At 33.2% G+C, this 13651-nt stretch overlaps 2 protein-coding genes across 3 annotated transcripts; one reads left to right on the top strand and one right to left on the bottom strand.

Annotated features, from left to right (window-relative positions):
- The first annotated feature begins 787 nt into the window (after positions 1–787).
- LOC143624699 (uncharacterized) lies at positions 788–4951 on the top strand. Its single transcript, XM_077095264.1, has 7 exons — positions 788–1143; positions 1543–1666; positions 1744–1902; positions 2352–2513; positions 2595–2711; positions 2798–2905; positions 4162–4951. The coding sequence occupies exons 1-7, from the start codon at positions 902–904 to the stop codon at positions 4636–4638; spliced, it is 1389 nt and encodes a 462-aa protein (XP_076951379.1). The 5' UTR covers positions 788–901; the 3' UTR covers positions 4639–4951.
- A 1488-nt stretch (positions 4952–6439) lies between these two features.
- LOC143624700 (transcription factor GAMYB-like) lies at positions 6440–12980 on the bottom strand. 2 transcript variants are annotated; one of them, XM_077095265.1, is made up of 4 exons: positions 12759–12980; positions 11890–12252; positions 7798–8731; positions 6440–7017 (listed from the first exon to the last, which is right to left on the bottom strand). In XM_077095265.1, the coding sequence occupies exons 2-4, from the start codon at positions 12250–12252 to the stop codon at positions 6749–6751; spliced, it is 1566 nt and encodes a 521-aa protein (XP_076951380.1). In that variant the 5' UTR covers positions 12759–12980; the 3' UTR covers positions 6440–6748. The 2 variants fall into 2 exon arrangements, with proteins under 2 accessions (XP_076951380.1, XP_076951381.1); XM_077095266.1 differs by lacking the exon at positions 12759–12980 and having other exon boundaries at positions 11890–12267.
- Between the last annotated feature and the right edge of the window lie 671 nt (positions 12981–13651).

Raw genomic sequence — 13651 nt, forward strand, 5'->3', positions numbered from 1 at the left:
CCAATAGCATGGCTATGATTTGATCAACATGAACATACATGAGTGAATCCAACTAACTAAGAAATTGATAATTGAAGCCTCGTAAAAGGATTCCAAACTTTAGTTTAGGTCGACAAGAAATTTAAAATTCTTACTAATTTTCCAAATTAGTAGCACAAGCAACTTGCCTTCCATAATAGCATATCTTCATTTAGTTCCGGTAAAGAAGAATAACAACGAAGATATTCAATTGATGTAAGAGAGAAGAGTGAAAGGTATCGAAGAAATCGAAAATGACTTGAAAAGGTCAAAAATACTCTCATGTGATAAGCATGTGACATGACGATTCATGTAATTAAGTCCATCATTATAGAAATGTGATGTCACCATTGCATTTTTTATTGTGTGTATCTTTTTTGTCAAGTCACTCACTCCATCTTGTCAAACGAGCTTAAACAGGACGAAAAAACGAGTGTATACAAGCGTTTAAGAGGTGATACAAAGATGTCATATGAACAAATACATGGTCCAATTAGGCCCGGCTCTAGAGGAGTAAACTCAAGCTATGACTTTATACCTCTACTTAGATAAGACCGCCATGTTAAACAAAAGCTAGACAAAACACATATTAGATAACGAAAATGACCCTTGTGTTATTTGAAAAGAAAAATAAATTCGTAATTAGTTGTTTTAAATTGTAAACAAAATTCTTTGAAAATTCAAAAGTGTTGGACCGGCCCTTGGAGGCGTTTAAAATTTTCAAAAATGAATCAAAGGGTACATCTTAAAAATCTTTTTATACAAAACACACAACAAACGTTCAAAAGCTACAACGGCGAGCGGCAACAACAATAAGAATAAGAATTAGGGTTTGTCTCAACCCAACCAAACCAAACCCTAATCCCCAAATCAATCGTTGCAAATGGGCAAATCGGCAAGAAAGAAGCCACGGCTGCCGAAATCAAACCCTAAGTCCGATCAAGACGACAAACCCGACCCTACGCCGATTATCCTGAGCACCGATGACGAAGCCGATGATGACCTAAGCTTGAAAATCGTTCAAAAAGCAATGCTTAGAGCCTGCGGCAATGAACCCTCTGGCTCAGAAGTCAAGAAAAAGAGAAAGAAATTGAAAGACAAGGTTGAACCACAAGTTAATGCGGTAATAATAAATTGGATTTAAAGTTTGAATCTTTTTATTTATTTGGTGGTTAATAATAAATTGTTTTGGAATCTGGGTTATTTGTTTCCTATCAGGTGGTTCAAATTTAGGGGTTTTTTGGTTTGAAGTAATTTGTGAGTTTAATTGTTTGAATGTTAATGGGAGTTGGGGATATCGAAAAGTATCAATACAATAACAATCATACCCAGTAAGAAATCCCACCAATAGCAGGGTATGGGGGAGTGAACGTAAACCGAATACTTGGTTTAGTTTTAAAAATTCTTGAATTTTGTGTTTTAAATGTTAATAGGAAGAATTGGTTTATTAGTAATGGCTGCTCTTTATCAACTGAGCAAGGATGTGGTGGTGTTTCTAAGTTTATAGCTGTATGTATTCTTATAGGTTGAAGAAGATGCGAAGGAAAAGGAGGATGTTGATGCACCGGTAGATGCTGATACAACAATGGAGACTGAGACAGCAGAACCTGCAGAGAAATCTGATAATATTGTTCTGCGAAAGCTTCTTGTGAGTAGAAACAAGCTGTTATGGTTTACACATCTATGTGACCTTTTTGTTGTATGTTAACAAGTTAATATCTTCAGAGGGGACCCAGATATTTTGATCCTCCAGATAACAATTGGGGAAATTGCTATAATTGTGGTGAAGCTGGTCATTCAGCTGCAAATTGTACGTCTGCAAAACGCAAGAAACCTTGTTTTGTTTGTGGGAGTTTGGAGCACAATGTGAAGCAGTGTAACAAGGTTAGGACTAGTAAAGTTTTACTTTGATTTAATGTCCTTTTCATACACATGTGTAGGGGTAAACATGGGTTGCTTTGGGTTGATTATGGTTCAAACTGAATCTATAAACCAGTGAATCTGCTCTTAGATTTTATAATGGTTTGGTTAATAGTTGTGTTTGGGCATTGTTTACTTCAAGCTCTTTTAGGCTAATACGTAAAAGTTTTGGGATAAATAGAAATATGCAAGATGGAAAAGGAAGGGACGGGTTATATATTATCTAAAAAAAGATTAACAAGTTTTTTTTTAACGTTTATTATATTTTATTAAAGCTAAACAATATAAAGGTTTTTATATCTAGATTCGGATTTATGGGTTGTTCATAGCCCTACAAAGTTTCAAATTATCAGTTTTTTTCTAGTTAAGTTTTTTAAAACTCAATAATAGTTGTTAGTTTTACTTTTCGGCAGGGGAAAGATTGCTTTATCTGCAAGAAAAGTGGTCACCGTGCAAAAGATTGTCCTGAAAAATCCAATTTTGTACCCCAACGTGCTAAAATTTGTTTGAAATGTGGTGATTCCGGGCATGAAATGTGGTCATGCAAGGGAAAATATTCTCCAGATGACCTGAAGGTGAGTAAATAAGACAATTATGTTGTATATTGAGTTTCATATATGGATATCAGTTTTTTACATTTTTATGTTTTTCTACAGGAAATACAATGTTATGTTTGCAAGTGTTTTGGGCATCTTTGTTGTGTAAACTATGCCGGTGAAGGTCCAAAAGAGGTTTCTTGTTACAGATGTGGTCAGTTGGGCCATTCTGGCTGGGTAATTTCTTTAAACTACATTATGAATTTGGCCCATTCACTTTGATTGATAACATATAGTTACATATTGCGTGTTTTATTTAACAGGAATGTGCAAGAGTGCATGCAGAAACAACCAGTAATGGAACTCCAAGTTCTTGCTACAAGTGTGGTCAGGATGGTCATGTGGCACGTAAATGCAAGACTTCTGCTAAGGTAACATGCTTTTGCTTGCTATAGGTTGTGTCGGGTTGACCTTAATTATGTGTTTCTTGGGGTTTTTGAACTTTTCGTGCATGACTGTAACAGCAAATGATCACAAAGTTATATTATTTCAACAATATTCTAGTTTAATTAAACGAGTTAGGATTTTTAATGCATTAAAACACTGTTTTGGAGATCTTAAACCCATTTGATTTTTAGCCGAACTTTTTGCATGACTTATATGGACTAGGGGTGTAAATGAGCTGGGCCCAGGCTCAACTTGTTTAATTTAAGTGGGCACAAATGAATGGTTTTTTTAGGGTCTCAAACTTGGCTCATGTATTATATTATATGCATTTGTGTGTGTGTATGTGTGTGTGTATATATATTTATTTTTATATAAATCATAGTTAATTGTGTCTAATAATATTTATTAGAGAGAAACAATTTTGTGCCAAGTACCGGTACCAACCATTGATGTCGGTATTTTTCCTTCATGTTTTCTGTACATACCATTCGGTTTTGGTATTTTCAATAGTACTGGTAGCGACTGGTCCCCAACTGAAAAAATTGGTACGGTTAATAATGTTTCACTATTTTATATATAATATCAATTCTTATATATATATATATATAGGATGAGTATCATTACAGAACTGTTAAATGATTTAAGAACTTGAACGAATCCTTGAAAATTAACGATTTTTGTAAAAAGTTTTGTATGTTAATGTTATTTGAGTGTAGCTTTATCATTTTTTATATCTATACTTACGAGTTCAATTTTGAAAATTAGTTTTTATACATATCTATGTTTTGTTTTACACTTATGTAAATTTATTAGTACATAAATTTTACACATATGTAAACTTGTGATTAATATATATAATCAAAATTATTTAAATAAAATATGATAAACTACTCTTAAATAATGTTAATATATAAAAAAAAATAAAAAAATGCTTGGTTGCTTAGAGTTCCTCATAGTTCTTAATTTTTTTAGAGTTCTTAAATGATACTAACCTTATATAGATATATATATAATTTGTTAAATACAAATATATAAATAATACTCGTTTAAGCTCGTGAGCTTAGTCAAGCTTGAGAGCAAACTTGTTTAAGCTCGGCTCGCACCAAGCTTTTAGCGATCCAATCTTGAGTAGTTCATGAGCGTCTTTGGCTCTTCCACACACTTAGGTTGAATTTGTCATCTCTTTTAATTTTCATTTTTATAACAATGTTCTAAGTGGCTTGCTTCTGTGATTTATTAGAAGGAAAAGAAGAAAAGCAGATCACCAAATGTTAAAAAGAACCACTCAAAGGGTAAACATGGAAACCATTTAGGAGTTCGAACTGTGCCTAACGCCCGGAAAAGAAATAAACCACAGTATGCCGAACCAAGTTCATCTCAACCGAAACTAAGGGGTAGAGGCGGTTGGATAACCGAAGACCCTGGTGACTACAACCATAACCATAACCACCAAAGCCATAGCCATGGTTGGGGATCTCCAAAGACCCCGGCTAGGTATAAATCTAATGATAGATTTCATGACAGCGGTTACAAATCTTCTAATGATAGATATCATGGCGGTGGTGGTTATAATTCAGGTTATAATAATCATAGTAATGGAAGGTATCATCATTATGACAGTCCAGGTGGTTCTACTGGGTATCAACAGAGGTATTCTGCATCAAGATTTGGAAACTCGAGTAATTATGGAAAACGAGATTACAGTTGGGACTATTAATCTCAGTGCTATTAATCGACCCGACTCGCCCCTAGCAGGTTTGGTTAATGAAGATTGTGAAGTATTAGTTTTCTGCTAGAGAATACCGTTGACCGCGGATTTAAAAAATTATAGGTTGGTATACTGTATGTCTTGCCTGATCTGATTGTTTGTTTTATCGTTAGCAAAACATTTTGTTAGTTTTGTAGTTTTATTTAAAAAAGAGTTTGTTGAAGGGGTGATTTTCTCTCTTCTATATTTTTGTGTTGTATTTTTGGGAAAAAAAATATTCAATGTGTTTGGATGTTGATGAAATTTAATGTCATTAAGCTTTACATGACTCGGTTCTCATTTTATTTTATAATTATATTCATACATAGGTTTGATTGAACATTATTGTAGTGATGGATTGGTATGCTCATATTGTGGTTTTGGCTCTTTTGAGAATTGCATTGTTTAATTTCTCAATATAGACACCACAGGGACTTTTTATGTTGTTTTTTCTTAAAACACAAGTTTTTTTTGTAACATGGGAAAATTGGTTACTAGTTAAGGATAAGCCTGGTAGACTACCAAACCGATACCAGGATCGATCCTGAAAAAATGCCAAAAATGGGTACCGGTACCGAAAGTACCTGGTGCAATATGGTGTTCTAAAGTAAATCAACACAAAATCTCGGTACCGTACCAAACTAGTAAAGTAAATCAACCCATAATCCTGGTACTAAAAGTAAAGATCCTGAAAAACTAAGTGGGTATTGAAAATATTTTAAATTAAATCAACCCAAAATCCCGGTACCGTCTGAACCGGTAAAGTAAATCAACCCAAAATCCCCGTACTCGATCCCAAAAAACTCAAAATTGGGTCCTAAAAATATCCGGTACATGTACGGTACCGGTATCATTTGTCCTCTGCTCATCCCTATTACTGGTAATGGTGGTGAGTTGAAAATGCTCTATTATTATTATTATTATTATTATTATTATTATTATTAAAAGGAAGTGCAGCAAATGGCAGGATTGTGATTAGGAGCAAAAACTGTGATGTTTAATAGGATGACTTGTTTTACAATCAAAGTAATGACCCATTTGATCAAACACACACACTGTCTTCTGAAATTGTAGACTAATAATGCCTATAAAAACAGGAATTAGAAATTTTGTCTGAATGAAGTGTTTACCAATCAACCAAATGGACCAAGTTAGGTAATAACTTTATCAAAGGACATGAGAAATTAACCCTTCAGGAGGGAACAAACAAGAGTATTTTAATAATCAAGTGTTCTCTTATTTTTATTTAAATTTTAAAAAATATATATATATATGTATTTGACATGTAATTTATATTTTTTAACTCTTTATTTTAAATATTTAAAATAATATGTCGTATAATTTATACATATTTTAAAATGTGTTGTAACTTAAACAACTTATATCATTCTTTAGATACATTTGGTATTTGTATTTTGGTTGCAACTATCTAATTAGATATTACTATGTAAAAATATATTAACTTTCTTTCAGGTTAAACACGTGTGTCGTGTTCAGATTCGTCATGTTCAGATTCTACCATCTAAATGTTAAACACTAGTCGCATTCATGTTAACCAGTAAATAAGCGTGTCAAGCACAGTTTCACGTCATGTGATTGTGTTTATATTTCTACACATGAATACGACCAGATGAATGCAACCAGTTTAGCAATTAGCGCCCTATGCGTGAAAGAAAACAAGACACGGACATGAAAAGAAACATGATAAAAAAAAACATACGACCGCCTGATAACGGTTGATCATAGAAAAAAAACTAACATTTCATGTCCACCTTGTAAAAAGAAAATGATGACCAAATTGCAAGTATCAATATGACAACAATATCAGTTTTACAAACACACATACACGATATCACCTAAACCCGATATCAATTCAAATTCGGTATTCATTATCACAGTTACACATTATTCGATATTCTTCAAACATGTAACGAAAATATATCCAAATCTCTTTAACATCAACAAAGGTGCAATTAAAGATGAACTGTTGAAAACAAAAGAAAAACATCCAACACCATCGAATTACAAGGTTCACCACATAGTCATCTTATAACCCAAACTTAAAAGACGAAAGCTGCCTTTAACGGTTTCTGCAGATTTCAGAAATATCATCCCATTTACCTGTAGACCCATGAAATGCTGAAATGTGTTTGCTGGAATCGATGCAAAAGTCCTCACCAAGAAGGGCACGGATGGGGTCACTCAGCACATATCGATCATAGTTACTGTTACTATGGCTTGTGTTTGAACCCGAACCAAACAAGTTTAAGCCCATTAGAGTATCCGGCCATGAGGAGTTTATGCGGTTGTCAGATTGCTTAGCACCAGATTCCTCTGCTTCCACTTTAACTAGAGAAAAGGAATTAGATCAAGATTTCAACCTGACCCACTAACTTATGATTTATGAATGGTTGATTTGGGTTATCTACCTTTATCTCACTAGCAGGTCAAAATAATAAAGCCGAAAACAAAAGCCCGTCGAGATCGGCTCGCTGAGACCTCGAATCAAGCTGAGCTTAAACAAGCTCGAGCCTAAAGCTAAATAAGTTTGTTTAATAAACGAGCCTGGGCTTCACTTATCAAACTCGAGCTAGTTTGCGAGCCAAAACCAGCCTATTATACATATTGCTTTAGTTAATATATTTAATATATATTTATATAATAATTATTATTGTATACAAAATTATGATAAAAATAACTAAATTATATATATTATGTTATTATAAAAACTATAATTAATAATATTAGACGTAAAACTAAAAATGTATATAAATTAACTAATAGATAATAAACGAGACAAGATCGAGCTTAAAAAACTACTCACGAGCCCCAGTTATCTACTTTAACCTCAAACCGGCCAAAAGAAAAGCCCGAAATGTAATTTTTATGCATAAAAGTTTCTAAATCATTTCATTCAAAAAAAATAGATTAATACTGTTTAAAAAAAATGGGAAACAAGCATTTCGGGCCAAACGAACCCGACCTGCCATGTTTTGAATTGTTACCAAACCGCTCAATTCACCTCTATTGTTTGGTTATTGAAAGTTAAGCCACTAGCAAAACCCTAGTTTTTAAAATTAGTTTAAACAAAACAATTATTAAAAAAAATATAAAAATATGGTTTGTTACCTGAAACAGCTTCAACAGATTTATGTTCATCCAAAGAGCTTCCACTAAGATGAGGAGTATACTCACTAAATACCGAAGCAGCAGAATGGCCCAAAGGTGACATTGGGTCCCACTCGTCATCCGGTTGCGATGAGCTATCAGGGGTACCGCCACGTGGCACACTCGCAGCATTCGAATCATTATTATTACAACCGCTCTTGGACATTTTCAGATTTTGGGATTGTAACAGCACTGCTTCCAACAACCCGCTATCCCTGTCTGACTTTGCTTGACTTTGACCAACCAAAGTTGACTGGTCAACCATAGTATCCACAGATTCAAGGGAAGGTAACGGGGAAGAAGGCGCAACGTTACATCTACCCATGTGGGTAGAATATTGGAGTGAAGGGAGCTCCATCTTCTGGGCCCACAAATCGGGCCCACAAGAAGAAGTGTTGCCATTAAAATAGGCATGGCTGCCTGATGGTATTGGTATATCACCATCATTCATGTGTTGACTATATGATTGGTCAACTGTTGGGAAATACTCACTAGGCCCACCATCAAAGGCCAGAAAAGAATCGGGTCGCCTGACCCGTTTCAGCATTGGGAATAGAAAACTATTATTGTTACAGGTGGTGGGTCCCATCTCATGGAACAGGTTACTTTCAGAAACATTAAGGAAATTGGGTCCAGGCAAATCGAGAATGTTTGTACTGTACAAGTCGTGATCTAATTCCAAATGTTTGAACTCGAAATCTGGAAGTTGGAACGCGTTACTTGGTAGGATTTCAGTATGTGATGCATCAAATGTGACCATGTTTTGGGTTTGGCTGTTGTCGTTTAGTGTTTGTAAACAGATGTCGGGAGGGTAAATTGGTAATCCGGCACGTTGTCGCCTTTTGGTTCTTGTGTTCCAGAAGTTCTTGATTTCATTGTCGGTACGCCCCGGTAACTGAAAAATAAAAGTTACTGTCGTTTTAGTAGGAAAACAGTAAAATGTGAATTTTCAAACCCATTAAAACAGGTCAAAACATGCTTCATTTTTATATTCTTATAAACAACAATTTACTAATTAATAGAAGTAAAACATGCACCACAACATCAGAAGAAAAGTGATTCAAATAAATCTAATGTTTAAATTTTCATCCAAAATCTGAACTAAATACAAACAAGAGAAAAATATAAAAATAAAGAACATTTGTCACAAAAATAATATATATCCCTTGGTTTAAAAAATATTAAGGCGCTATGTGCAACCAATTAAGCTTTATATACAATCAGAAGCTGCATACTCTAGTCTGTTTTACATATAAACCTATTTATCAACTAAACATTTCATAATATCTTCATCCATACAACTTTATTAACCAAGACATAATCCAACCATATGAAACTACACATTATGTTCTAGCATACATAAACTCATTCAAAACCGTATAAATTATAAACAAAAGCTTTAACACTATTCATTAAAAAAGGAAAAAAGAAAAAAAAAGAAACAGGTACAATTTCCCCAGCAATGTCATGCATAAAAACCCAAAAGAATCAAACAGAAAAGAACTAAAAACTGAAGAGATACTCTTTGACAAGTAAAGTCAATAAACAACACAACCTCAAATTTTCAAAAAGAAACCAACATACAACAGAAAATCATCATTTTCAAAAGTCTGCATGTATTTAAGAGCTCAAGCAAAATGATGTCAGCAGCGGAGCTTGCATGGTTCCCCTTGCACTTGAAAAATTAATTACTAACTTCAAAAGTGACCTCAATATTCCCTTGATTTAACAGTTCTGCCATCCAGAACGCTGACATAGCAATACAAAGGGTAAAATGCATAATATAGCAACCAGTTTTGGTTTTATTACCATTCAGAGCTAGCAACCTACTTCTTTATGCAAAACAACAATTTACTTCTAAAATCTTTCATTTATAGCAATTAATAAGTAAAAACCTTCTTAACTGACAAATACATGTGCTGACGCGATGTGCAACACTGCAACCAGCATTGATGTTTCATTTCACTTTTCTAATATCTGAGAAATATATGCATATACGGGCTGCATAACTACCCAAAAAAGAGAGCTAAATTTGTAAAGTTTAAAAAATTTAAAAACCTTGATTTCTTCAAATAATATAATGAAATAGTCAATCGATAATATTAAATTAATGAAAGCAATTATTTAAAAGTAAAAGGATCGTCAAAAATTAATTTGATTTGGAGTGAATTAAAAATAAGTTGTAGGTCAGCAAAAGGTAAAAACATGACCAGTTTTTCATCTTTTTCAACTGGCATCCTCAAGTTCCTGAATTTACAATTTGCCCATCGAAGCTGCCGAATTAAAAGACTGACCAGTTATCGGTTAAATAGGTTGTTGCTATAAATGGAAATAAAACAAAAGTATGTTGCTACAATATGCATATTGACCTAAACACATCCAACTTGACCCATTTTTAACAAAACAATTAACTAATTAACTTTTAGACATTTGAACTTTTTTAAAAACTCATTGAAAGTAAAAAGGTGTATCTACATAACTCATTGAAAGTAAAAAGGTGTATCTACATAACTCATTGAAAGTAAAAACTCATTTTCAGACATTTTGCTAGTTCTACCTATCGGATTTTCTCATTTGTGTGTGTATGTGTAATGTAGTAGGGTCGTAAGCATCTAAAATAAATAGTACTTGTTAAATCTCCTTAATTTTTTTCTTACATTTACATATTGTAATGTAGTAGGTCGTAAGCATCTAAAATGAAATGACCCCGCTATAAGTTGAGCATCTCAACAACTTTCTTACACAACAAACTAAAATAGATAGATATATCAGGAAGCATAGAAGAATAAATGCAAGAATCAATCATGTTGCGAATTCATGTGGACAGAGTATTTGTATTTCTAATTCAGCATTGACAAAATACATGCAGAAAAGAAATCAACTACTATACTTATAAATTAACTATAGAGTATAGACAAATTTTCTATTGTTGTATCCTTAAACACCATAACAAGATAATTATATATACATACAATATAATAATATACAATGCATGAATCCTATTTGTGAGATTTTTTAACTCCACATACAACTAAAGAAGCTCTATGTGCAACCCAAGAAACAAAATATCAGAATCAAAACTCCAATTGCTTTTTATCTTTCTATTTTATAGCAATCCATAATATTCACTAATCAATTCCCACGTTCTAAAAAACTGAAATATGTTATAACCAGCTAACAAAAGAGTAAAAGAAAATAAGTAGGAGCATCAGGTTTCAACACAAGAATATAAGTTTGGACTATAGTATTAAGGTCAGCATATTCTGATTTAGCTTATTAGGAATTTATATTTTTGTGACAAGAAACTGAAATACCTTTTTTGTTTTACTGATCAAATACATCTATTTCATATTATCCTATATATAAATGATTTGGTAAAGTTAACAGCATTTTCAACTACCAAACCTAAACGAGACCAAATAATGTGGATTGCCATATTTCCAAACCAAAAATGATCCATAACTGAATGGTTGACCTCTTTCTTGGATTAGTTCAATGATTTTCTTAACGGCCCTAGTTAGCAAGATGAATTTGTGCCTAATAAACATACTATTATACTTCAATACGCGTGTGCCTGTGTGTGTTATATACACTCATTTGTGGTGAAACGAATTCAAAAGAATCCAAAGAATGAGCTTCTGTTTCCACTAAACAAGCTGTGCTTACCAAATGAAGAATGTGACTAATGACTACAATAAGGAAATTTACATTTTTGATTATGCAAACAAATAAACTATTTCAAAAGAATTTCCTACCCCAAGAAGCTGGTTTGGTCTACACCTAACAAAAACTTTTGGAACCATTAATATATGGAAAACTTGGTATAGAAAACGGAAAACATGATATTAAGCATACATACAGAGAGACATACTGCATGAATGCAAATTGACACCCAATTTGCAGACATGCTTTATATGCAACTACCACACCTGAGAAATTCAATTTATTTAAAGAAACAGCAAAGTGAAACAACTTGTACACAAACAATAATGCAAATGTGAAACATGGTAGTTTTAGAAAACTCATAAAGCAAAACAGGCACGTATGACGTACCTCGACAGCCATGCGGGCCCACTTATTACCCATTTTAGCATGAAGTTCAATGATTCGGCGCTCCTCCTCGGGCGTAAACGCACCTTTTTTGAGATCAGGCCTTAAGTGATTGGCCCAGCGTAACCGACAACTTTTACCACAACGGTAAAGCCCAGAATGCTTCTGAACAGCATTCCAGTTTCCTTCCCCATGTTTGTTCACATACTCGACCAGAATTGCGTCTTCAGCAGACGTCCATGGACCTTTCTTGAGCGTTGCGTTATTGAGCATGTTTCTTTCAACGGTAACTTCATCAATCCCTGGTGAACCGATGCAGTCCCTGGACATGGTCATGTCCTCACTTTCACTCGTCATGTTGCTCATCTTTGTAACATATAATAAACAGAGCTCTTATGAGTAATGATTTCATAGATAATCTATGTTGGGATAAAAGAGTGTCAAAGGTCTGTATTATTTCATAGTTTAATTTTGATTATTGTAACAGTGTAGTAGATGCAACAAAAGTAGTGTGATATTTGTTTATTATGCTAGTTACTTAAAAGAGGTGTGTAATGAATAATAATAATGTATAACAACAATATCTGATTGATTGATGAATGAATGAATTAATAAAACAAGTAAGAAGAGATGAATTTAAGTAACATATATGTATATAGTGTTAATTATTATGAGATTTGCATTAATGAAATGATGATGGTAAAGTATAAACCCTAGGCAAGGGTAGAATAGAAAAGAAAGAAACCTAACGGGTAGAGGCTCATGAAGGCTCACGCAAACACTTATCAGTCACATGAAGAAATGAAATATTAATTTATTATTAATAAATAGAATAATACTAAAAGAAAGAATTAGAGAAATAAAATAATTACCTCAAGGAAAGGAAGGAAGACGAGTGGTTTGGTGAAGAGTAGTCATATCATGAATAATAATAACAATAATCAGAGACAGAAGAAGAAGAAGAAGAAGGTGTGAATCGAATTGAATTGAGTAAGAGGTGAAGCGCAAATTCCGGTAGAATCACGAGGAAGACGGAACAACCAGGTGAAGCTCAACCTAGATCTACCTACAATTCAATTACAAATATGATGATGATGAATGTGAATTGATTGAATTGAATTTATCGGAGGAGGTGGTGGTGTTGAGCCACTGAACCCTAGCCTAGCCGTGATCAGTGAGGAAGAAGAGAACAGAACCAATCATAGAATACAATTAATCTATCTGCCTTGTTAAAATACATATATACATTGGGGGGGATTGATTATTATTATTATTATTATTATTATTATTATTATTATTATTATTATTATTTAAAGAGAGAGAGAGACAGACAGAGGCGTAAAGGTATGTATGAGAGAGAGAGATGAAGGAGGAGGAGTATATTATAGTACCAGCTTTGCTTTGATTTGGTTTCATTAGTCTCAGGTTCCTTGCTTTTACACTTTTAAACCTTCCTTTGTTTTACTCCTTGCTTCCTACTTTGTTTATTAATTCTTTTATTTATTATATCACTTTATTTATTTATTAACTAGATTTAGAAATATGTGTATTACACGGGATAAATTAATGATAAATTATAATAAATAATTTAATACAAATAAAAAAAAGATAATTAAGTTTATTTATATTATGTAAAAAAAATGTATTACATATATAGTCATTCTATATCATCAAATATATTTAAATTTTAAATCGGCAATGGGTTGTTCTACCATTGGTATACAATAATGAAATAATGTCACTGGAAGCAACATTTTAAACAATG

This window comes from Bidens hawaiensis, unplaced genomic scaffold, assembly GCF_021521415.1.
Source record: "Bidens hawaiensis isolate Kalapana, Puna unplaced genomic scaffold, B.hawaiensis_p1.1 tig00003956_1, whole genome shotgun sequence".
NCBI lineage: Eukaryota > Viridiplantae > Streptophyta > Magnoliopsida > Asterales > Asteraceae > Bidens > Bidens hawaiensis.